This window comes from Archocentrus centrarchus, unplaced genomic scaffold, assembly GCF_007364275.1.
Source record: "Archocentrus centrarchus isolate MPI-CPG fArcCen1 unplaced genomic scaffold, fArcCen1 scaffold_40_ctg1, whole genome shotgun sequence".
NCBI lineage: Eukaryota > Metazoa > Chordata > Actinopteri > Cichliformes > Cichlidae > Archocentrus > Archocentrus centrarchus.
This window is the reverse complement of record NW_022060266.1, coordinates 2,645,592-2,667,690: the sequence shown is the minus strand read 5'-3', so window position 1 is coordinate 2,667,690 and position 22,099 is coordinate 2,645,592. Positions and strand designations below refer to the sequence as shown.

The window sequence follows — 22,099 nt, the reverse complement described above, 5'->3', positions numbered from 1 at the left end:
TGAGCAATTCATGAAATATACCTCATCATTCATCAAACATGGTTGAGGCAGTTCACCAGTGTGTAGGGATGTATTTGCTGCTTAAATTCAGCCAAATGCTACAACACTGATTAGATGGCACTTCACAGTGCAAATTTATAAGGACCAAAGCATACTTAAAAAGTATCCTAAGAGATTTCCAATTCAATTATATAAAATGTTCTTCAATGGCTAAGTCAGACACATAATCTCAGTCCAACTGAGCCTGCTTTTCAGTAACTGAAGACAAAATTGAAAGTAGAAAGACTAGGAAACAAGGAGAAACTGAAAATTACTGCAACAAAGGCCTGAAAATGGCAACTGAAAATGGCTGCAGCAAAGGCAGTGCATCTCAATGGAGGAAGCACAGTGTTTGGTGATGTCCATTGGTTCTAGACTTCAGACAACTCTGCTAAATTTTAAAAACAATCCAATATTTAAAACTATGCTAGTTTTTCCAATTAATTTTAAGCCTCTAAAAATGGGGACCTATGAAAAATTATGCAAATCCTAAATAGCTAATGCAGTTCTTTTTAACAAAAAACCCTTAAATTAAAGCTGGAAGTTTCAATCACATCTTGATATTTTGATTTAAAATCCACAGTGGTGGCACAGAGTCAAAATTACAAAAATTCTGTAATTATCCAAATATTCATGGGCCTACCTGAACGAGGGATGATTGGCAATTTTGTTGTTCTAGGAAACAAAAGGATTTGGTGCTATTTACACAATTGAACTTTAAAATGGCAGCTGTGTAACAAATGACTCTAAAACTGTGACTCTGTGTGACAGCTCACTTGTCTGGGTGACAACAATAAATTGTTCTTTATAACTTCACTGGGTTTTAACGAGACAAAAAATTTACACACGGCTGTTAAAAAGAAATAATATAAAATAAAATAAATCCCCAATTTTTCACTTTTTTTCTAAAGTGTGTGTGATCTGTCACAAGATCAAGATTATTTTATTATTAGGGCCCGAGCACGAACTGTGTGAAGGCCCTATTGTAATTGCTTCATTTATTATTATTTCTATTATATCCATAAGTGTCAGTAATTAAAGTTTAGATCTGTAAAGCTATAAACTAGCTTTCAGTAGAGAAAAGAAAATATCATAACTTTAAATCAGCATTAGACCTAATCAATGCATAGAGTAGTAGTATTGTTTGCCTCTGTTGTAGAATGATAAACTAAAGAAACTTGTACATTGAAATCAATGTATTCTAATTGCTGGTAAAATTTAGCCCTGGTAGTTTTAAGTATACAGCAACTCCTGATGGCTCTTGTGTTAAATAAAAAGAAAAAGAAGAACTAACTGAAAACATAAAAAGTGACCTTTTCTATTTATGTTGTCCCAGTATTCACCTTTTCTGTTGAAAGTGTTAGTGGAAAAATGCTGAAGCACTGAGTTAGAACCACTGATGTTAATTCATATGGGAGGAACTACAGTAATAGATAAACAAATAATCTGGAGAGGGAGCACACATGAAAATTAGAATAATTTTCACTACATGATGTACTGGAAAACTATGTGGTGTAACACAGTGTATTCCAACATCATGTTGAAATGTAGATTCAAAAGGCATCACAACAAAACTGGCTCTGTATAAGCACCGGCACCAGCACTGACCTTTTGGTGGAAAGGCTTTTTGATGGAAATTGGTGGAAAAGGTACTTGAAACCCGAGGAGCACATAATGAGAGTATTTTTTAATATAACTGATGATTTATGACCAATGGTGCAGGCCATTATAATTGCAACTTATTAGAGCCTGAATGTTTTAAAACACTCCAGTCAAACAACACTGTCTTGTGTCTCTGCACTGATGTAGAAAGGTTATTAATGAGCTAAATGCCACAGAAAAAAATGTTAAAATAATGGCAGCAAAAGCAGGGTGGCATTCTGCAAAGTGGAAGTAAAGAGTGGCATTGGGAAGATGTGTGCCAGTGGACATGGCTGCTGATGAAGTGGGCCATGCAGCATAGTAAACTTTAGCAAAACATGTACATGTGATCCAGCTGTGGATTATTGCTAGCACTCCAAATGTTTTAGTAAATTCCCATTCCCATTCCCAGGGGGTTGTCAGAAAAAAAAAAAAAAAAAGGTTTTGAAAGTTTTAGGTCATGTTAAATTACAATAGATTTTTTTTTTCTGGAATTTTTCTGGAGATCATTTGAGATGGTGGTTAAAGTCTAGCTCGGATCCATGGTGACAGCAGAACTCCTCACGTTTCTTATCTCGTTGTCGCCATTGGGCCTAGGTGAATAAATGCAAAGAAACCAACCCTTATCTTACTGCATGGCATAAAGCACTGTGATTACAGTGTTAAGATTCCGTAAATTACCAACATATAACTGTTTTAGTACTTAAAATTGCAAAATAAATGTTACTAGCATATATTTTGTTCCATTTATTTTACTATTTACAGATGTATTTGTCTTTGTTAAGAGACTACTTTTTGTGACAGGTGTGGTTGTCATAATAAACTCTAATATAGTTTGAATTAAAAAGCAAAAGTAAACATCAGATGTATATCGTACCTTTTCAAGTTGTGCATTCTGTTTGGACTTGTAGAGGAACTCTCCCACGGCCACAAACACAGAGAGAACAAGTCCAGCTGCCAGGACAATGAAGATCCCACCAATGTTCTGTACCCCAAGGGCGCTGGCCTCCTTACTCTCCTCCTCCGGACAACCATTTCCTCTCCACCACTTCTCCTTCATCATATGTAGCTTCCCTTCCTCTTGAAGCTGCAGGATGGCAATAGTGATCTTATCTCTGTACGGCGAGCCTAAAGAACCAAAGTGCATGAGGTCAATGTAAGCAGCTTACACGATTAAATCAGTCCATTAGTGTAAGGCACAGTGCGCCACCATAATTTGATGCTGACTTTGATGGGGAGCAAAATTCAGACTATTGCCTTATTGATGAAAAATTCATTTTACCCACTCAACCAAACAAGTATAATGTGGGTAAAATCTTTTCTTTTCAAAGGTAAAACAATTTTTAAAAAAGAAATATTTTTTGTAATCAATCCCTATCAACTGTAACAGATGAATGTAATATTATAATGTAGCACCGGTGAGGTATTTAGGATACTGATAGTGGACATACTGTAGGCAAACTAACACAAACCAAAATTTAATAATCTGTTCAACTCTGAATGAACTGAAATGAACTGTTTATCAAGTTTTTTTTCCACAACATGCCCTGAATTCTTCCTATATACCCCATGCAGTGATGGAGTACACGCTTATGATTCAAATAATGATAGATCACTGTACAACAGAATGTTCTACCTTGTTTTTTATATTTTCCAATGGGGAAGATTTGGTTTGTATGCTGCATACATACTGTATAAGTATTGTGTTGCTATCCATAGACAGTCATTTTAGCCTGTCGGTGTACTGTAGGTAACAGCTGGTTCAACAACCCATATAAGAAAATCCCAACTTGCCCTGCGAGCAGTCTATGTCCTTCAAGCTCAGGTCCTCTACCAGAGGTTGGGGAGCTTGAGGGTCCTGCAGTATCTTAGCTGTTCCTAGGGCTGTGCTCTTCTGGACAGAGATTTCAGATATTGTTCCTGGAATCTGCTGGAGCCACTCTCCCAGTTTGGGGGTTACTGCTCAGAGAGTTTAAACTACCATGCGGACAACCATTGCCTTCACCTTCCACATTCTCTCTAGTGCTTCTTTCAGCCCTTGGTATTTCTTGAGCTTCTCACGTTCCTTCTTTCTGATGTTCCTATCACTTGGTGTTGCTACAGTGCCTTGCGAAAGTATTCGGCCCCCTTGAACTTTTCAACCTTTTGCCACATTTCAGGCTTCAAACATATAGATATAAAATTTTAATTTTTTGTGAAGACCAAGGAACACACCAGGCAGGTCTGAGATACTGTTGTGGAGAAGTTCAAAGCCGGATTTGGATACAAAAAGATTTCCTAAGCTTTAAACATCTCAAGGAGCACTGTGCAAGCAATCATATTGAAATGGAAGGAGTATCAGACCACTGCAAATCTACCAAGACCCGGCCGTCCCTCTAAACTTTCATCTCAAACAAGGAGAAGACTGATCAGAGATGCAGCCAAGAGGCCCATGATCACTCTGGATGAACTGCAGAGATCTACAGCTGAGGTGGGAGAGTCTGTCTATAGGACAACAATCAGTTGTACACTGCACAAATCTGGCCTTTATGGAAGAGTGGCAAGAAGAAAGCCATTTCTTAAAGATATCCATAAAAAGTCTCGTTTAAAGTTTGCCACAAGCCACCTGGGAGACACACCAAACATGTGAAAGAAGGTGCTCTGGTCAGATGAACCCAAAATCCAACTGTTTGGCCACAATGCAAAATGATATGTTTGGCGTAAAAGCAACACAGCTCATCACCCTGAACACACTATCCCCACTGTGAAACATGGTGGTGGCAGCATCATGGTTTGGGCCTGCTTTTCGTCAGCAGGGACAGGGAAGATGGTCAAAATTGATGGGAAGATGGATGGGGCCAAATACAGGACCATTCTGGAAGAAAACCTGTTGGAGTCTGCAAGAGACCTGAGACTGGGATGGAGATTTATCTTCCAACAAGACAATGATCCAAAACATGAAGCCAAATCTACAATGGAACGGTTCACAAATAAACGTATCCAGGTGTTGGAACGGCCAAGTCAAAGTCCAGACCTGAATCCAATCGAGAATCTGTGGAAAGAGCTGAAGACTGCTGTTCACAAACGCTCTCCATCCAACCTCACTGAGCTCGAGCTGTTTTGGAAGGAAGAATGGGCAAGAATTTCAGTCTCTCGATGTGCAAAACTGATAGAGACATACCCCAAGCGACTTGCAGCTATAATTGCAGCAAAAGGTGGCGCTACAAAGTATTAACGCAAGGGGGCCAAATAATATTGCATGCCCCACTTTTCAGCTTTTTATTTGTTAAAAAAGTTTGACACATTCAATAAATTTCATTCCACTTCAAGATTGTGTCCCACTTGTTGTTGATTCTTTACAAAAAATTTATATTTTATATCTTTATGTTTGAAGCCTGAAATGTGGCAAAAGGTTGAAAAGTTCAAGGGGGCCGAATACTTTTGCAACGCACTGTACATCTCTCACTATTACTATGGTATATCCTTCTTCCTCTGCTTGTCCACCATTGCTATGCCCAGCTGGTTAGCTATCAACAGTTTGTCAATCAGTATCTGGAAGTCCCACAGGACTAGATACTATAATATTATACTAGATTATAATATTTTTATAATATTTTTATTTTCATTTAGAGAGTTTGATTTTCTGTTACATGGCACTGAACAGGAGTGGCCCTCCAATCTCATTGTACATCCTGTATAATGACAATAAAGGCATTCTATTCTATTCTATTCTATTCTATTCTATTCTATTCTATTCTATTCTATTCTATCTTAACTGAGTCATTCTCAACCATCCTTGGGGCGTATCTCATTTTGACCTCGGAATTTCCAGGCCATACTTGACAGTTGTTCCTCTATACTATGCCAGCCACTTGGTTATGGCATTTTATGTAGGTCCTGCCTGCTAGCAGCTTGCTGTTTTGTGCTAAATTGTCTCAGGGGCATCTGTGCAGAGCCTGCACCTGGGGTCCTGCCTGGTGTGGTAGACCCCTGCCTCTATCGATCTCATGCTTAGAGCTTGTTCCTATGCTGCCATGATTAGTGCCACTATGCTGTCTGTCAGTCAAGCTTTGTCCAGCCATTGGTAGGATCCCACAATATCTGCTGGTGGCACATGCTGTATGTTTGTTAACCAACAGAATACTCCAAGTGCCACAGCAGTAGTTGGTTATTTTCCTGTAGCCGTAAAATAACCCTATCTTTTTATCCTTCCTTTCCATCCATTCTCTACAGCTTATCTGGGTCTGGGTTGTGGGTGCAGCACCCTAAATAGAGAAGCCCAGACTCTCTTCTCCCCAGTCACCTCCTCCAGCTCATCTGGGGGAATGCTGAAGCATTCCCACCCCAGCTGAGAGACATAATCTTTCCAGGGAGCCTTGGGCATACCCCACGTCCTCACCCAGATAGGACAAGGCTGGAACACCTAACCCAGGAGGCAACCTAATCAGATGCCTGAACCACTTTGGTCTGCTCCTTGTGGAGGAGTAGAATGTCTACTACCTCTCAAACTTCTCACCCCATCACTAAGGCTGTGCCATGCTATCCTTTGGAGGAAACTCACTTCTGCTCATTGTATCCATGATCTCAATCTTTCAGTCAAAACTCTTGAGTCAGTAACTCAAAGCTTGTGACCATAAATGGTAAATGGACTAGTTCTTATATAGCACTTTTCTACTCTGTCTGAGCACTCAGAGCACTTATACAACAAGTTTTACATTTAACCCATTCACACTCATTCATACAAGCACTTCCATGATTAACTAAGCTAAGTGCTTTTATTATCTAACATTCACACTCCAATGCTTGCGTCAGAGAGTAACTTGGGGTTAAGTTTCTTGCCCAAGGATGCATTGGCATGCAGCCTGGAGTAGCTAGGAATTGAGCTGTCGACCTTCCGATCAGTGGGTGACCTGCTCTACCTCCTGAGCTACATCCACCCCAATAGATAAGGGTAGGGACATAGATTCACTGTTAATCTCGCCGCCTCCGCTCACTTGTGAACAAGATCTTGAGATGCTTAAACTCTTCCACTTGGAGCAGCAATTTGTCCCTGACCTGGAGTATATACACTCCACCCTCTTCCTGGTCTCATCCTCACTGCTTCATCCTTGGCTGCAACCACATCATCTGCAAAAAGCAAAGACAGGATCCTGAAGCCACCCTGGTGGAAGCCTTCTGCCACTTGGCTCCACCTGAAAAAATTATGAACAAAATTAGTGACAAAGGGCAGCCCTGACCTAGTCTAGCACCCACTGGGAATGAATCCAACTTATTGCTGGCAATCTGGACCAAAGTCTTGCTCTAGACCAAATGGCTTTTAACAATGGGCCAAACTCCCCATATTCATGAAGCACCTCACACAAGAGTGGTTGGGTAAACTCCCACAGGCACTTGAATATCCTTGAGAGGATAAAGAGTTGGTCCAGCATTTCCTGGCCAGGATGAAAACTGCATTGTTCCTCCTGAATCCAAGGGTGGATTAATGGATGGACTCTCCTCTCCAATACCGTGATGTAGACTTTCCCGGAAGTCTGAAGTCCTTTTGAAACAGTTTTGCTATATTTTTTTAATAAACAGCCAGCTATGGCATCTAACCTGAACTGATTGTTGTGGTCTGTGGAAGCTTCTGCATCCTTTTACCTTGTCACATGTGGTGTTGTCAGCAGCATGGAATAGCAGTCAATATGTGGCATAGGTTTGCTATGAGTATAGTGGAGGCAGTATCTTAAATGGCAGTCGATGGAGAAGACTGAAGAAGTCTCCAGGATCCAACATGAGTGAAATTGGGAAGCAACTATGGGCTCTGCGGTTTTCACACAGTGAATAGGAAATCCATTACAAGATTATTGAAATTTTAAGATCACTATATCATGGCAGGAATTCTTTTGTTGCACTTAAGCATAGCCAACAGGATGGAAAAATCACTCTGACAGTTTTATCATGCACTAATGTCCCTAATAAATTCAATTCTAGACACTCAACCTGATGCAGTCCAAAATTCAGAGACTGTGCTGAGACACCAGTTTGTTGAACATGATGGAGATGGACTACCGCAGTGACATTTGAAGGAAGTGGTGAGATGACACTATAATATCAGTGAAAGAGATTTGCAAATAGCTCATTAGATGGGATGAAGATTCTCAGTAAATTGTAAATGGATTGGTTCTTATATAATGCTTTTCTTTTCTGAGTGTTTTTTACAACATGCCTCATTCACCCATTCAAATAACCACTTTTGTCTATGTCTAAGCGCTTTCTATCTAATATTCACACACATTCACACCCCAATGAATGCACTGGAGGGCAGCTTGGGGTTGCTCTCCAAAGGTTGAAGCACCGACCTTCTGATTAGTTGTTGACCTGCTGTACCTCCTGAGCTACAGCCACCGAACTGTAACTTAACAACTGCTCCCAACAGGTTGCCCAAGTGGGTAAGTGGATGTTGCAGGAATGGGTAGAGTGCCTCATGGTTGTGGGGTGCTGGTTGTTAAAGATGTGCTGAGCTCCACTTTAACAGAAAGCGCAAATGTCTGGAACATGCCAGGAACATTATACACCAACATTATATGAGCGCTGTAGGGAATATGGCACTGCCATGTACTCAATCCCTCAGGTGACACAGGCTGACCTCGGGCGGTGGGAATCAATACAACAGTGCCATCTAGTGAGCCCCATCCAGATTTCTGAAGGCACTATGATGATCACACCCACTGCTCCAAAAGGTAAATAGTACAACTTAATAACATTTCTTTTGGAACCAGATAACAGTGTTAGCCACCTTTCTGCAGGTTTATTGGTAGCTGGCTCACATCCCAGTTACTAATGTGAGCAAAAGCCTACTAAGTTATATTCAATTCACATAATGGAAGCCAAAAAAAAAAAAGCATCAGCTGATGACTCACCAGGGTTAGTTTTTCATGTCTAACTTGAGTCACCCTGAAATTTGAGGCACTAGATTTACTTCTAAAATAATGAGATGTATTCTCAACTAGTGATAATGTCCTGGGGTGTACAAGACTAATAGAACATCATATTCCATATTCCCCCTTCATGACATCCCCACTAAACAGAAGTACTGGCAACGTCCCACATCTCAATTTGAGATGGTTAAAGGACACATTAAAAAACTACTACAAGCACAGGCCATAAGCTTAATCATCAACCATTATGCTGCACTGCTAGTCCTAGTTCAGGAAAACGATGGCTCCTTGTGAATGTGTGCGTATTACATGCAACCAAATACAAAAACACGTAACATTGCTTATTGAATGCCTCGATGCCCTTGCAGGGGATAAGTGGTTCTCTTCCACAGACCTTACAAGTGATATATTCAGTTCCCCGTGGCTGAGGCAGACAGAAATGAGACAGCTTTTTGCACACCTTTCAGTTTATTTCCATCCATCCATCCATTCTCTTCCGCTTATCTGGAGCCGGGTCACGGGGGCAGGAGCCCAGGCTTCCCTCTCCCCAGCCACCTCCTACAGCTCATCCGGAGGGACCCCAAGGCGTTCCCAGGCCAGCTGAGAGATATAATCTCCCCAGTATGTCCTGGGTCTACCACGGGGCCCCCTCCTGGTGGGACATGCCCGGAACACCTCACCCAAGAGGTGGCCAGGAGGCATCCTAATCAGATGCCCGAGCCACCTCAACTGGCTCCTTTCGATGTGGAGGAGCAGCGGCTTTACTCTGAGCCCCTCCCGGATGGCCGCACTCCTCACCTTATCTCTAAGGGAGAGGCCAGCCACCCTTCGAAGGAAACTCATTTCTGCCGCTTGTATTTGCGATCTTATTCTTTCAGTCACTACCCAAAGCTCGCGACCATAGGTGAGGGTAGGAACGTAGATCGACCAGTAAATCGAGAGCTTTGCTTTTACACTAAGCTCCCTTTTCACCACGACAAACCAATGCAGCATCTGCATCACTGCAGAAGCAGCCCTGATCCATCTGTTGATCTCCCGCTCCTTTCTCCCATAACTCGTGAACAAGACCCCGAGATACTTGAACTCCTCCACTTGGGGCAAGAACTCGTTCCTGAGCCGGAGAGGGCACTCCACCCTTTTCCGGCTGAGGACCATGGCCTCAGACTTAGAGGTGCTGATTCTCATACCGGCCGCTTCACACTCAGCTGCGAACCGTTCCACTGCGAGCTGGAGGCCACCCCCTGATGAAGCCAACATCTGCAAAGAGCAGAGATGAGACTCTGAGGCCACCAAGAAAACTTTGGACTTTGCGTAGTACCTTTCAAAGGTTGACAGAAAAACATTAGGAGATCACTGTGGCCATGGACCCCAATAAAATTGCTCCAGTGGTCAAGTGGAAATGCCCATAGATTCCATTTCCTTGGGTTTGCTAGGTATTATTCCTTAATATTTCCTGTATTGCTTTCACATTAAACCCTTTTTCTGCAAAACTGACCCATGAAGACAGAAAATAAATAAATAAAAATCAGCTCAAATCCTGCTGGACTGAGCCATGTGACATGGCTTTTCAGACACTCCCATCACTGTACTGGCCAATGTAGATCTTAATAGAATTTATGTGTTGGACATAAACACAAGTCATGATGGATTGGGAGATGTCACAAGAATGGGAAGGTAGGACTGACCCTATTGCTTTTGCTAGCCTAAGTCTCCACAAAGCAGAAAGGAACATGCAGAACTACAGTTACATGAAATTAGAACTTTTAGCCCTTAGTTTCAGAAAAGTTTAGGAAGTACTTGTTGGGTCAAAAAGACAGTGTATACAATCAGTCAACTTGAAACTGCTTAGCTAGGGGCCAGTTTAGACCTAGAGATCAGGTATAAACCAGGTTGAGCAAACACAAATATAGAGACTCTATCTAGGCAAATTTAAAGTCCAGGTTACATACTGTAGTGGCCCTTGACCCCACATCTGTCCTTTCTGAGGAGCTTAAGTGCACAATGCATCACTCAGTACCTACTCACCTACTCAAGGTTGTATATGAGGTAATAACAGTATCTCTGCGAGAAGCTAAAGCTAACAGTAACCTTGCTGTTTTGCAGGCTGAGGACGAACTGATTGAGGAATTTCACTTCTTTTGGAACAGGCAATTCAAACAAAGAATAGAATAGAGAAGAATAATCTTTATTGTCATTATAAGTACAGTGAAATTTGGACTGGCATCACTCCTGTACCCATCAGAAAAAAAAATGGTAAAAACAATAAATAGACAATAATGACAATAATAAATAAATAGATGATAAAGAGATTATTTAAACTGAGGCAATAATTATATAGGATAAAATGAAAGTCCTTAAAAAAGTCATTTTTTAAAGTTTTTTCAGTGCAAGTTATTATAGTGTATGGGGGTTGTGGATGGGAGACGATGGAGGCCATAGGCTCGGGGGAAAAGCTGTTCCTCAGTTTGTTTGTGTAAGATTGTATTAGTCTCTATTTTTTGCCTGATGGCAAAGGTTCAAAGAGAGGGTGACCGGGGTGTGAAGTGTCTAGCCTTCATCTTCAGACAGTTGGTGTAGACATCCTCGAGATATGGAAGCTCCAACCCTACTATACGGTATGCAGTCTTCACCACATGTTGTAGGTCCTTCAGATCAGCAGCTGTGCAGCTTCTGTACCACACTGCGATGTGATTCGTGAGGCTGCTCTCAGTGGTGGTCATTAAGAAATTCAGGAGCAGTTACTGGGGGAGCTGTGCTTGCTACAGCTTTCTTAGGAAGAACAGTTTTTGTTGAGCTTTTTTAACCAGGCTTTAGGTGTCGGAGGTCTATGTCAAGTGGTTGGACAAGGTGAGTCCAAGGAACTTTAGTTTCTCCACACTCTTGATAGCTTCATCATGCATGTGAAAGGGGAAGTGGGTTGTACTACCTGTTCTCTTGAAATCTATGATTAACTCTTTGGTGTCATAGGTGTTAAGGACCAGGCTGTTCTTCTCACACCAATCAACCAAATGCGCCAACTGAAGCCTATAAGCTGTTTTGTCATTGTTAGTAATCAGCCCAACGACAGTTGGATCATCTGCCAATTTTATTCTAGCGTTGGAAGGGTGTATTGGGGTGCAATCATGGTTGAAGAGGGTGAACAGTATTGGACTAAGTACACAACCTTGTGGGGTTTCTGTGTTCAGGATGATGGTCGAAGAGCCACGTCTCACCACTCTGACTTGCTGTGGGCGGCCGGTGAGAAAGTCGAATACTCATGACCATAGTGAGTATTCTGATGACTAGTTATTACTAGGTATTACAGTGTTAAATGTGGAGCTAAAATGCACAAATAGCATTTGTCCATGTAGAGTCTCAGTCATCCAGGTCATAGTAATCTCAAGAGCTTCAAAGCGCTACTGGACTTTTTTTTTTTTTTTTTTTTTAAAGACATTTCACCTATTATTCAAGAGGTTTCTTCTGTTCTAAAATGAAAAGGTGGAGAGTCCCAGGTATTTAAACTCTAGTGGGGGTTGTCCATTTGGAGGTGGTAATTAACCCACTATTAATCATGTACATCATCACCTGAGTCAAGGTGTGAAAAAAAGGCATGGGTCATTACCACCTGGGGTTTTAGGTGAAACCACTGTGAGCTCTTGCCCCACCCTATCATGTCACCTATCGAGGTCACCAAAAAAAAAGTGTGAGTGAGGGTTGAGCCATCTGGTAAGGGATCTCATGACTGCATTGCTTATGACAGCAGGTGTCATAAGCCACCACCTCTGTTCAATGATGGTCATTCACAGTGGACACAGATGGCCATTTTTCCTTCTCTTTCAAATCATCTGTCTTCCTTGTCCCAGATGGGAATACTGGCAAAGGGAAAGAAAAGGAACACACACGTAAAGAAAGCCCTTAAAACATGTAGTTATCCCAATCAGGCTTTCATCAAATCAGCAAAGATGCACGTAATGCTTTCTTTTAAGGCCCGCCCTTAGGCCATAACTATCCTGTAAGTAAATTTTAGTTATGTGGAATTACGCCGTAATTATTTTTAATTCCGCCATAATTATTTTTACTACGGCTGAATTATTTTTAATTCCGCCATAATTATTTTTTAATTCCGGTGTAAATATTTTTAATTCCGCCGTAATTTTTTTTAATTTTGACGTAGTAAAAAAAATTACGGCGTAATTCCACATAACTAAAATTTACTTACAGGATAGTTATGGCCTAAGGGCGGGCCTTAAAAGAAAGCGTTACCAGATGCACAAGAAAGAAGGTAAGACACCAACTAGAGAGAAAGAGAATGACAAATGGAACAACACTGTCATACATCAGGTTTGCCAGAGAGCTCAGGAGAATGTTCTCAAAGAATTACATCCCTTGTGCTTCAGACCCAGTGTCGCTGGGTCTGAAGCACAAAACTCGTTCATTCACTCCAAACCCAAGCTAAGCAACATGTGTGTGCTGTGCAGTGCAGTGAGGACTCCTGAGACCTTTACATTGGAGAAAGCAAACAGCCCCCCCATAAATGCATGGCACAACATAGAAGAGCCACCTCGACAGGTCAACCCTGTCTAGGGTTTAAATTCAGTTCACTTCAGTTAATTTTTATTTATAGAGCATCAAATCATGACAAACAGTTGCCTCAAGGGACTTTATCTTGTAAGGTAATACAGAGAAAACCCCACCAATCAGACAACCACCTATAAGCAAGCACTTGGCGACAGTGAGAAGGAAAAACTCCCTTTTAACAGGAAGAAACCTCTGGCAGAACTAGGGTCAGGGACAGCCATCTGCCACAACAAGTTGGGGGTGAGGGACAGAATACAGGACAGAAGACATGCTGTGGAAGAGAGCCAGAGATTAATAATAACTAATGATTAAATGCAAAGTGGTGTATAAACACATGGTGAGTGAAGAAAAAACACTCAGTGCATCATGGGAAGCCCCCCAGCAGCCTCGGCCTATAGCAGCATAACTAAGGGAGGTTTCAGGATCCCTTGATCTTGGCCTAACTTTAAGCTTTATCAAAAAGTAAAGTTTTAAGACTAATCTTAAAAGTAGAGTGGGTGTCGGTCTCCCAAATCCAAGCTTGGTGCTCATTTGACAGAAGAGGAGCCTGAAAGCTGAAGGCTCTGCCTCCTGTTCTATATTTGAATACCTTAGGAATCACAAGTAAGCCAGCAGTCTGAATGTGAAGTGCTCTGTTGGGGGCATATGGTACTATGAGGTCTTTGTATGTGAGAAGAAGGATTTTAAATTCAATTTTGTATTTAAAAGGGAGAAAAATGCTCACTTTTTCTAGTCCCTCCAGCATTTTGGATTATGTAACGGCTTTTCAGGGAGCTTTTAGGGCAATGTGATGAATTACAATAGTCCAGCCAAGAAATAATGAACTAGATTTTCAGCATCACTCTGAGACAACATGTTTCTAATTTTAGAGATATTGCGCAAATGCAAGAAAGCAGTCCTACATATTAGTTTAAGGATATATGGTTAGGGTAGCTGTGGCTCAAGAGGTAGAGCGGGTCATCTGCTAATTGGAAGGTTGGTGGTTTGATTCCTAATTGGAATGTTGGTAGTTCAATTCCCGGCTGCTCCAGTCTGCATGCCAAATTATCATAGAGCAAGACATTGAACCCTGAGTTGCTCGGAGTGTAAATGCTAGATAGAAAGCACTTAGATGCATAAACAAGTGCTTGTGTAAATGGGTAAATGCAAGCGTGTTGTATAAAATGCTTTGAGCACCTGAGTAGAAAACCGTTATTTAAGAACTGGTCCATTTATCATTTACCAGATGAAAAATTGCTCCAAGATACTTCACAGTGTTACTGGAGCCTAAGGTAATGCAATACAAAGTAAGTATGTGCTTAGACACCACAGATTTGAAGGGCCAAGTACAATAACTTCAGTTTTATGTCAATTTAGAAGCAAGAAATTAGAGGTCATCCAGCTGGGTATCATCTGCACAGCAATGAAAAAATATGCTATGCCTTCTAATAATGCTTCCTAAGGGAAGCATGTATAATGTAAATAGAACTGGTACAAACACAGAACCCTGTGGAACTCCATAATCAGCCTTAGTGTGTTATGAAGACTAGATTGTACATTGTCATGAACAAATGGGAGACTACTGGATAGATATGATTCAAACCACTGCAGCACAGTACCTTTAACACCTACAGCATGCTCTATTCTATAATAAAATATGGTCAATTGTATCGAACACTGCACTGAGGTCTAGCAGAACAAGACCCGGGACTCTCCATCTTTTGGTTTTCGAACTGAAGAAGGCTATTGGATAAGAGGTGACATGTCTTCAAAATATATTTAAAGAAGTCCAGTTGTCTTTTTCAAATTCTTGAGACCACAAATAGTATCCTCATATGACTATTTGGTTTCTTAAGATGTATCAAGGCAGTGTGGAGAGCAGTTGTTATTGCATCCCGTGTGGAGCAGTTTGCCTGATAAGCAAACTGATGTTTATCCAGGCCAGGTGGTAAAATAAATGTAAAGTGATACAATACCACTTTTTCAAAGCACTTCATAACTATTGTTAGTCATTCAGACACTTCACAGTCACTATTTTGGGTAATGGGATAATGGTGGATGATTTCAGGCATGATGGGACAGCAGACTGTTGTAGTATGAGGTTGAACACCATGGTAAGCACCTCTCCAGCTGGTCTGCATATGCCTTTAGCACATGACCTGACACTCCATCTGGGCCTGCTGATTTGTTTGCATTCACCGTTACTCAGTGTAGTCCTCACCTGGTGATGCTGCAGGACCAGTGTTGACTCTCCATGTTGAGTGGGTGGCAGGATGGAGCAACCTCCCCTCCTCCCTGGGTGTCAAAGCAGGCAAAAAACTGGTTATGGGTGTCAGGCAGGTTAGTGTCCTCGGATGCTGACTGTAGTGTAGTTTTGTAGTCAGTCAGTGCCTTGATACCTCTCCACATGTTGTGAGGGTTCTATTGACATATTAATTATTAAATTGTTCCTCTATGCACGGTTTGAGTCTGGGCTTTACCCCCCCCCCCCCCCACTGCGTCCTTCTGGCTACTCCTCTGCTACATTGAAGGCTTGCTGGTCCCCAGATTTGAAAGCCTCATCACACTCTTTTAATTCAAATCAATTCTGTTTTATTTATATTGTGCCAAATCACAACAACAATTGCCTCAAGGTGCTTTATATTGTAAGGTAAAGACCCAACAATAATACACACAAAACCCCAACAATCAAACGACCCCCTATAAGCAAGCACTTGGTGAATGTGGGAAGGAAAAACTCCCTTTTTTACAGCGTTAGAGATAGGGGTGAGGACCTCAGCTAACCAGGAGAGGCTCAGATTAGAGCTGCTGTTCCTCCACATTGAAAGGAGCCAGTTGAGGTGGCTCAGGCATCTGTCTAGGATGCCTCCCAGGCACCTCCTAGCTGAGGTGTTCCACGCATGTCCCACTGGAGTGATTCTATTTTGCAGCTGACTTGCACAGGCCATGGTGTCCCTCAGAAGAGCTGGAGGAGGTGGCCAGCAACAGAGAGGACTGGGTGTCTCTGCTTAGACTGCGCCAGCCTCAGATAAGTGGTATAAAAATGGATGGTTGGATGGGTGTTTGGATGGATGGAGTCAGTTATGGTACGTAACTCACACTGACTGTTGTGACCTGTTGTGACCTCTTAATTGAAGTTCCTGTATCCTTTTACCCTTGTCACACAAAGGACATAAAAACACTTGTCAACATGAAGAAGAGGGTGTTCAGAGCAGGCAACAGAGAGCAGGTGAGAGTAAATCAAGGGCAACGGGAGGCATCAATTAATAAGAAGACAGAAAGAAGCTAGAGTGGAAAGAACTACATAAGGGAGGCCTGGAGTGACATTAAGCTTATCACTGGTTTGAGGACAGCCAACACATAGGAACTGAAGGTAGTATGTGTTGGGCCAATGAACTAAATCTGTTCTTTAAGCGATTTCACTCTGTAGCTGCAGCTCCCACTGACCTTCCTGCCATAAGCCTTCAACCACTAGACACTCCTTGCTCTATCCCTTCCCTCCTGACAATGCCTCAGCCTTCTGTGAAAGTCCATTTAACACCTCCTCCTCTGACTCCCAGGCTTAGGTACTCCCCATACTCTCCATCTAGTCAACTCCACTCTTCCCTCACCAGTTGCTTTCTGTTGACCAGATTTGGAGACAGCTGATGAGTGTCTACTCAGGCAAGTCCATGGGTCCTTATGGTGTGAGCCCCATGATTCTCAAAGCTTGTCCCCCTCAGCTTTGTGAAGTGTTCCATCTAATCTTCAGGAATCTGCAAAAAGTTATTTTGCTGCGGAAGTGGTCATACTTCATGCACATCACATCCTACCTACTCTAAGGTCTACAGACCTGTGGGATTGACATCACACATCGGATGACACCAGAAGACCGTGGAGAGATTCATCATGGACCAGTTCCAGCCTGTGGTCAGGCTAGTGATGGACCCCCTTCAGTTTATCTACCAGCCCTGACTGTGATCATCCTTGGTCAGTGACCCAGCATTTTCAGTTCTGTGGAATTTCTAATTTTGTTATTTAATGTCTCTTTGATTCTTAGTTTGTGATGGGGTTTTGTAGTTTGAGTTTTGTACCTTTTGTTTCTGGTCAGGTTTTTATTTGTAGCCTCAGAGTTTAGTTTAGTTATTTGAGTTATGCTTTTGGTTACATCTTATTACAATCTTTTTGAGTTCAGGTGTTGTCTGGTTGTCAAGTCTGCATTTGTGTAATGTCTAGTCACTTCCTGTTTTGCTTTATTAGTCTTGTCTTCTGTGCATGTTGTTCAGTTTCGCTTCCCTTGTCTTGTTAGTTCAATTCAGCACACCAGTTCTCCCCAGTTGTGTCCTGTTTCCCTAACCACCCTGTGTGCGTTTAAGCCCTCGGTTTTCCTCAGTTCATGGTTGCGTCATAGTAGTGAGTTTCCCTGTTCTGTTTCCAGTTTGTCTGAGTTCTTTATGTTTTGTTTATTCCCTTTCTCCTGCCACCAATAAAAGCTGTGTTTTGAGTATCTGACTGGCAGACCACAATATGTGCACCTGCAGCACTGTGTGTCAGATGGTATGGTCAGCAACACTGGAGCCCTACAGGGGACCACCTTCTTTCCCTTTCTCTTCACTCTCTACACAACAGACTTCAGCTACCAAAAAAGAGATATGCCAACTTCAGAAGTTAAAAGTGAAGTTTATATCAGGGGTTGAGACCAGGAAGTAGAGCTGCAGTCGGTCCTTCTCTCCTCCTGACATCCCCCCAAAACACCATTCCCATAGAGACCGTGTCTGCTCCCAGACCACCAAAAACCAAACTAAAAATCAGCAAAAAATAATTTAAGCATAAAAATTGACAAAGAACAATATTGCCCTGTAAACTGCACCAAAATGTAAATCGGTTAAATGTGGATTAAGTGGATTACATTAGGCTTCTCTCTTCTAAGTCCCTTTTAGTAAATTATTTAGTAATTGATCAACATATTGATTTATTCTGCCTTGCAGAAAACTGGTTGGAGCAGGATGAATATGTTAGTGTGACTTGGGGGTGTTGATTCATTTAAATTAACTGTCAGAATCCCCAAAACACATGCTGAGGAGGAGGAGTAGCAGTGATCTTCCACTCAAGCTCATTAATTAACCATAGACCCAGACAAAGCCTTGTCCACCCTAATTGGAAAACTTCAAAAACAGTTTATTTGCTGTTGTCTATTGTCCACCTGGCCCTTACTTTTTTTTTTAATATCTGATTTATTGATCAGATCAGATAAAATGATTAGAGTGGCTGATTTTAACATCTATGTTGATGCTGAAAAATGACAGCCTCAACACTGCATTTAAACTATTATCAGACTCTGTCTCTCAAAATATAAATGACCACTACTTTAATCACACTCTGGATCTTATCTGACATATGGCATAGAAACTGTGCAGAACAGCTACCTAAACCTTCCTCCCACAGCGGTTGATAATCTCATCAATATTGTTACATCCTTACTGCAGACCAGGGTTCTAAATTAACACCCGCCAACCCGCCGTGTTAATAAAAACTTACTAGCCAATTTTGCCAGTGATGCAAGAGGCTTTACATGCATGATACATAAGGCTCGGTTCTCTGTCATTTATCCCCCGGCAGTACTTCCTACATTTCCCATGAACACTATATGCCTTAACGCTACGTGATGACATTATACGCCCATTGGCTGCGCGCAGTTTGTAGTGACAATAGCGCGAGAAACCATGTATGTTATGGTATGTGTTTTTCATGCTAACAATTTTAATAAAATTATCAAATGCATTCAGTGGCACTCATTTCTCATATTTTTACTGCATAAAATTTGGCTAGTGGAAATTCTGATTGGCCAGTAACTTTAGAGAATTACCAGCCACATTGGCTGGTGATCAAAAAAGTTAATTTAGAACCCTGCTGCAAACGACCCTGGAAACTGTGGCTCCTTTGAAAAAGAGATCCCCCAAATCCCTGGTATAACTCACAAATGAGCAGCTAAAAACAGATAACCCATAAGCTGAAGAGGAAATGGCATCTCACTAATTTTGAAGATCTTCATTTAGCCTATGAAACAGTTTGTTGCTCCACAAAAAGCTCTCTATGGAGCTAGGGCATCTTAATATTCATTGAAGAAAATAAGAACAACCCTAGGTTTCTTTTCAGCACTGTAGCCAGGCTGACAAAGAGTCAGAGTATTCCTTCAATTTTGCTAGAAATGACTCCATCAATTTCTTCACAAATAATTTCAAACATAAGAGGAAATATTAATAACCATTCCACAGACATATCATTATGTACAGCTCCTTTCAGTATTACTATTTATTTAGATTCTTTCTCCTCAATTAAGCGTTCTGAGTTAAGTTCTATAGTTACTTCTTCCAACCCATCAACATGTCTATTAGACCCCATTCCTACAAGACTGCTCAAAGAAGTCCTACCATTAATTAATGCCTCAGTCTTAAATATGATCAATCTATATCAATTAATGGGCTTATATACCCCAAGCCTTTGAGGTGGCAGTAATTAAACCATTACTTAAAAAGTCATCACTTGACCCAGCTGTATTAGTTAATTATAGGCAAGCTCCAATCTTACTTTTATCTCATAAATTCTTGAAAGAGTAGTTGTAAAACAGCTAACTGATCATCTGCAGAGGAACGGTTCATTTGAAGAGTTTCAGTCAGGTTTCAGAATTCATCACAGTGTAACAGGAGGCTGGTGCGGGTGGAGAGGCTAGCAAAGTTAGCTAGGGCTGGCACTACCATGCTCGGGTAACTCATAAATATAGCCAACAAGATTCAGAATACAGTGCCTTTATTTGGCAGAACTTACGACCATCAAACGCCAGGTCTCCAGGGCTCTACATAGCCAGGTCATACATGACAACAGACACAGAGAGCATCCCGCGATCAGTTTGTCACAACGTAGAGCTTGCACTCCAAGATGTCGGCTGGGTGGGCATCAGCGGCGTTCTGCAGTGGTTCTCAGTCCAACACACACAACAAGGAAGATGCACCACCTTGTGGCATCATTCAGCCTTGCAACATATCCCATCCCTGTTGCTCTGGCTGTTACAACAGTACAGAAACAACATTAGTGAAGGTTACAGATAATCTTCTTACAGCCTCTGACACTGGACTCATCTCTGTGCTTGTCCTGCCAGACCACTGTGCAGCGTTTTATTACATTTTATTACAGAGACTAGAACATGCCATAGGTCTTAAAGGTACTACTCTGGAGTATATCTATCTAACAGACTCCAATTTTTTTTAAATGTAAATAGGAAGTCTACTTCACACACTAAGGTTAATTATGGAGTTCCACAGAGTTCTGTGCTAGGACCAATTCTGTCAAGTTTTTTACCTCCCATTATAAGTTACATTATGTATGCGTCCCTTAGGCAGTGTATTATTAGAAGGCACAGCATACATTTTAATTGCTATGCTGATGATACACAGCTTTATCTGTCCGTGAAGTCAAGTGACACACACCAATTAGTTAAGCTGCAGAAATGTCCTTTATGTCTTAGACATAAAGGAATGGATGACCTCTAATTTCTTACTTCTAAATTCAGATAACACTGAACTAAAAATCTTAGAACATGGTGTCTAACCAAATACTTACTCTTGGTGACAATACCTTTCGATGCATAGCATTTCTTCCTTACTCACTTCTTTTCATTCTGTATGTGTTTATGCGTCACTTGCATTTAATGATTAATTATTATTAATCTCTGAATCTCTTCCAGTGTCTGTTTTGTCTCCCTCTCCTCACCCAAACTGGTTGCGGCAGATGGCTGCCCCTCACTGAGCCTGGTTCTGCTGGAGGTTTCTTCCTGTCAAAAAAGTGATTTTTTTCCCTTCCACTGTTGCCAAGTGCTTGCTCATGGGGTTTTGTCTGATTGTTGCCAGCTTTCTATTATGGTTGGTCCTTTACCTTACAATATAAAGCACCTTGAGGCAACTGCTGTTATTTGGCACTACATAAATAAAACTGAATAAAATTGAATGCTTTTCAGAAATTATAGACAAAAGTGAAGGCAAAGGCCCCCACAAACAAGAGGTGGTTGCAGTAAATGCCTGGCAGAGCATCTCAAAATGAGAAATGCACCATCTGTTGATGGCCACAAGTTCTAAACACAAAGATTAGACAGAATGCTTATATTAAATTTTTTTTTTCAATTAATTCTGTTTAATTCTATTAGATTTTTTATTTTTTTTATTTTTTTTTTTGCAGCCTTGTTCTCATTCAATGTCAGTAACAAATTTGTGCATTCCATTTTGCTCTCATAAAATTTCAACATGCAGGGTTACTGTTCCAAATGATTAATGCTCATATCAAGTATTACCATTTCATTGTCTTCATGCACTCAACTATGATAACTTTTAAAGTTAAAACAGATCTGTGGGGTTTGTATTTCTACTCATTGTACTTGCAGCCTAATTAAAAGCCATTTCTGTAGTTAATCTATGCTAATGCTTTCACTGTAAGCTCGTTCCCTGCCATTATAAGTTATCATCCCCAAAGCAAGCCTTGAAATTCTCCTGCCTGTAAATGTAAGACATCTGCAAAGCACCAAGCACCCCTGCACCTCTTTCTCTTACTCCTCTATCTATCTATCTATATCCATATATATATATATATATATATATATATATATATATATATATATATATATATATCACTCCAGGAACTTCTCCAGACCTTCTGATTAAAAATAGTCACATGTAAAGATCCAGACGGATGAAGCCTTATAAAAAAGAAAAAGAAAAAAAATGTATCCTTATACATTCCCACCTCCCAAACCTCCATCCAGTCATGCCTTCACACTGCAATCAGGATGTTAATTGTTTGAAAAAAATAATAAAATAACACTACATATTATTGCAACCATTTGAATGTGCTCTCCCTCAAGTGGGAGGGGTAAACATATTCATATTAGAAAAAATTATCAGTTTACTAGATCCTGTTGAGTAGACATCACTGTGATTACTATTTAGTATGCAGAGGTT

The 22,099-nt window shown here is 41.1% G+C and overlaps 1 protein-coding gene across 1 annotated transcript in view; it reads right to left on the bottom strand.

The window, feature by feature from the left end:
* Positions 1-22,099, bottom strand: part of LOC115776876 (glutamate receptor ionotropic, kainate 2) — a 413,631-nt gene that overhangs the window by 31,595 nt on the left and 359,937 nt on the right. Inside the window, exon 16 of the mRNA XM_030724665.1 lies at positions 2,558-2,808. Coding sequence (XP_030580525.1) covers positions 2,558-2,808 — 251 coding nt within the window. The remainder of the gene's footprint in view (positions 1-2,557; positions 2,809-22,099) is intronic.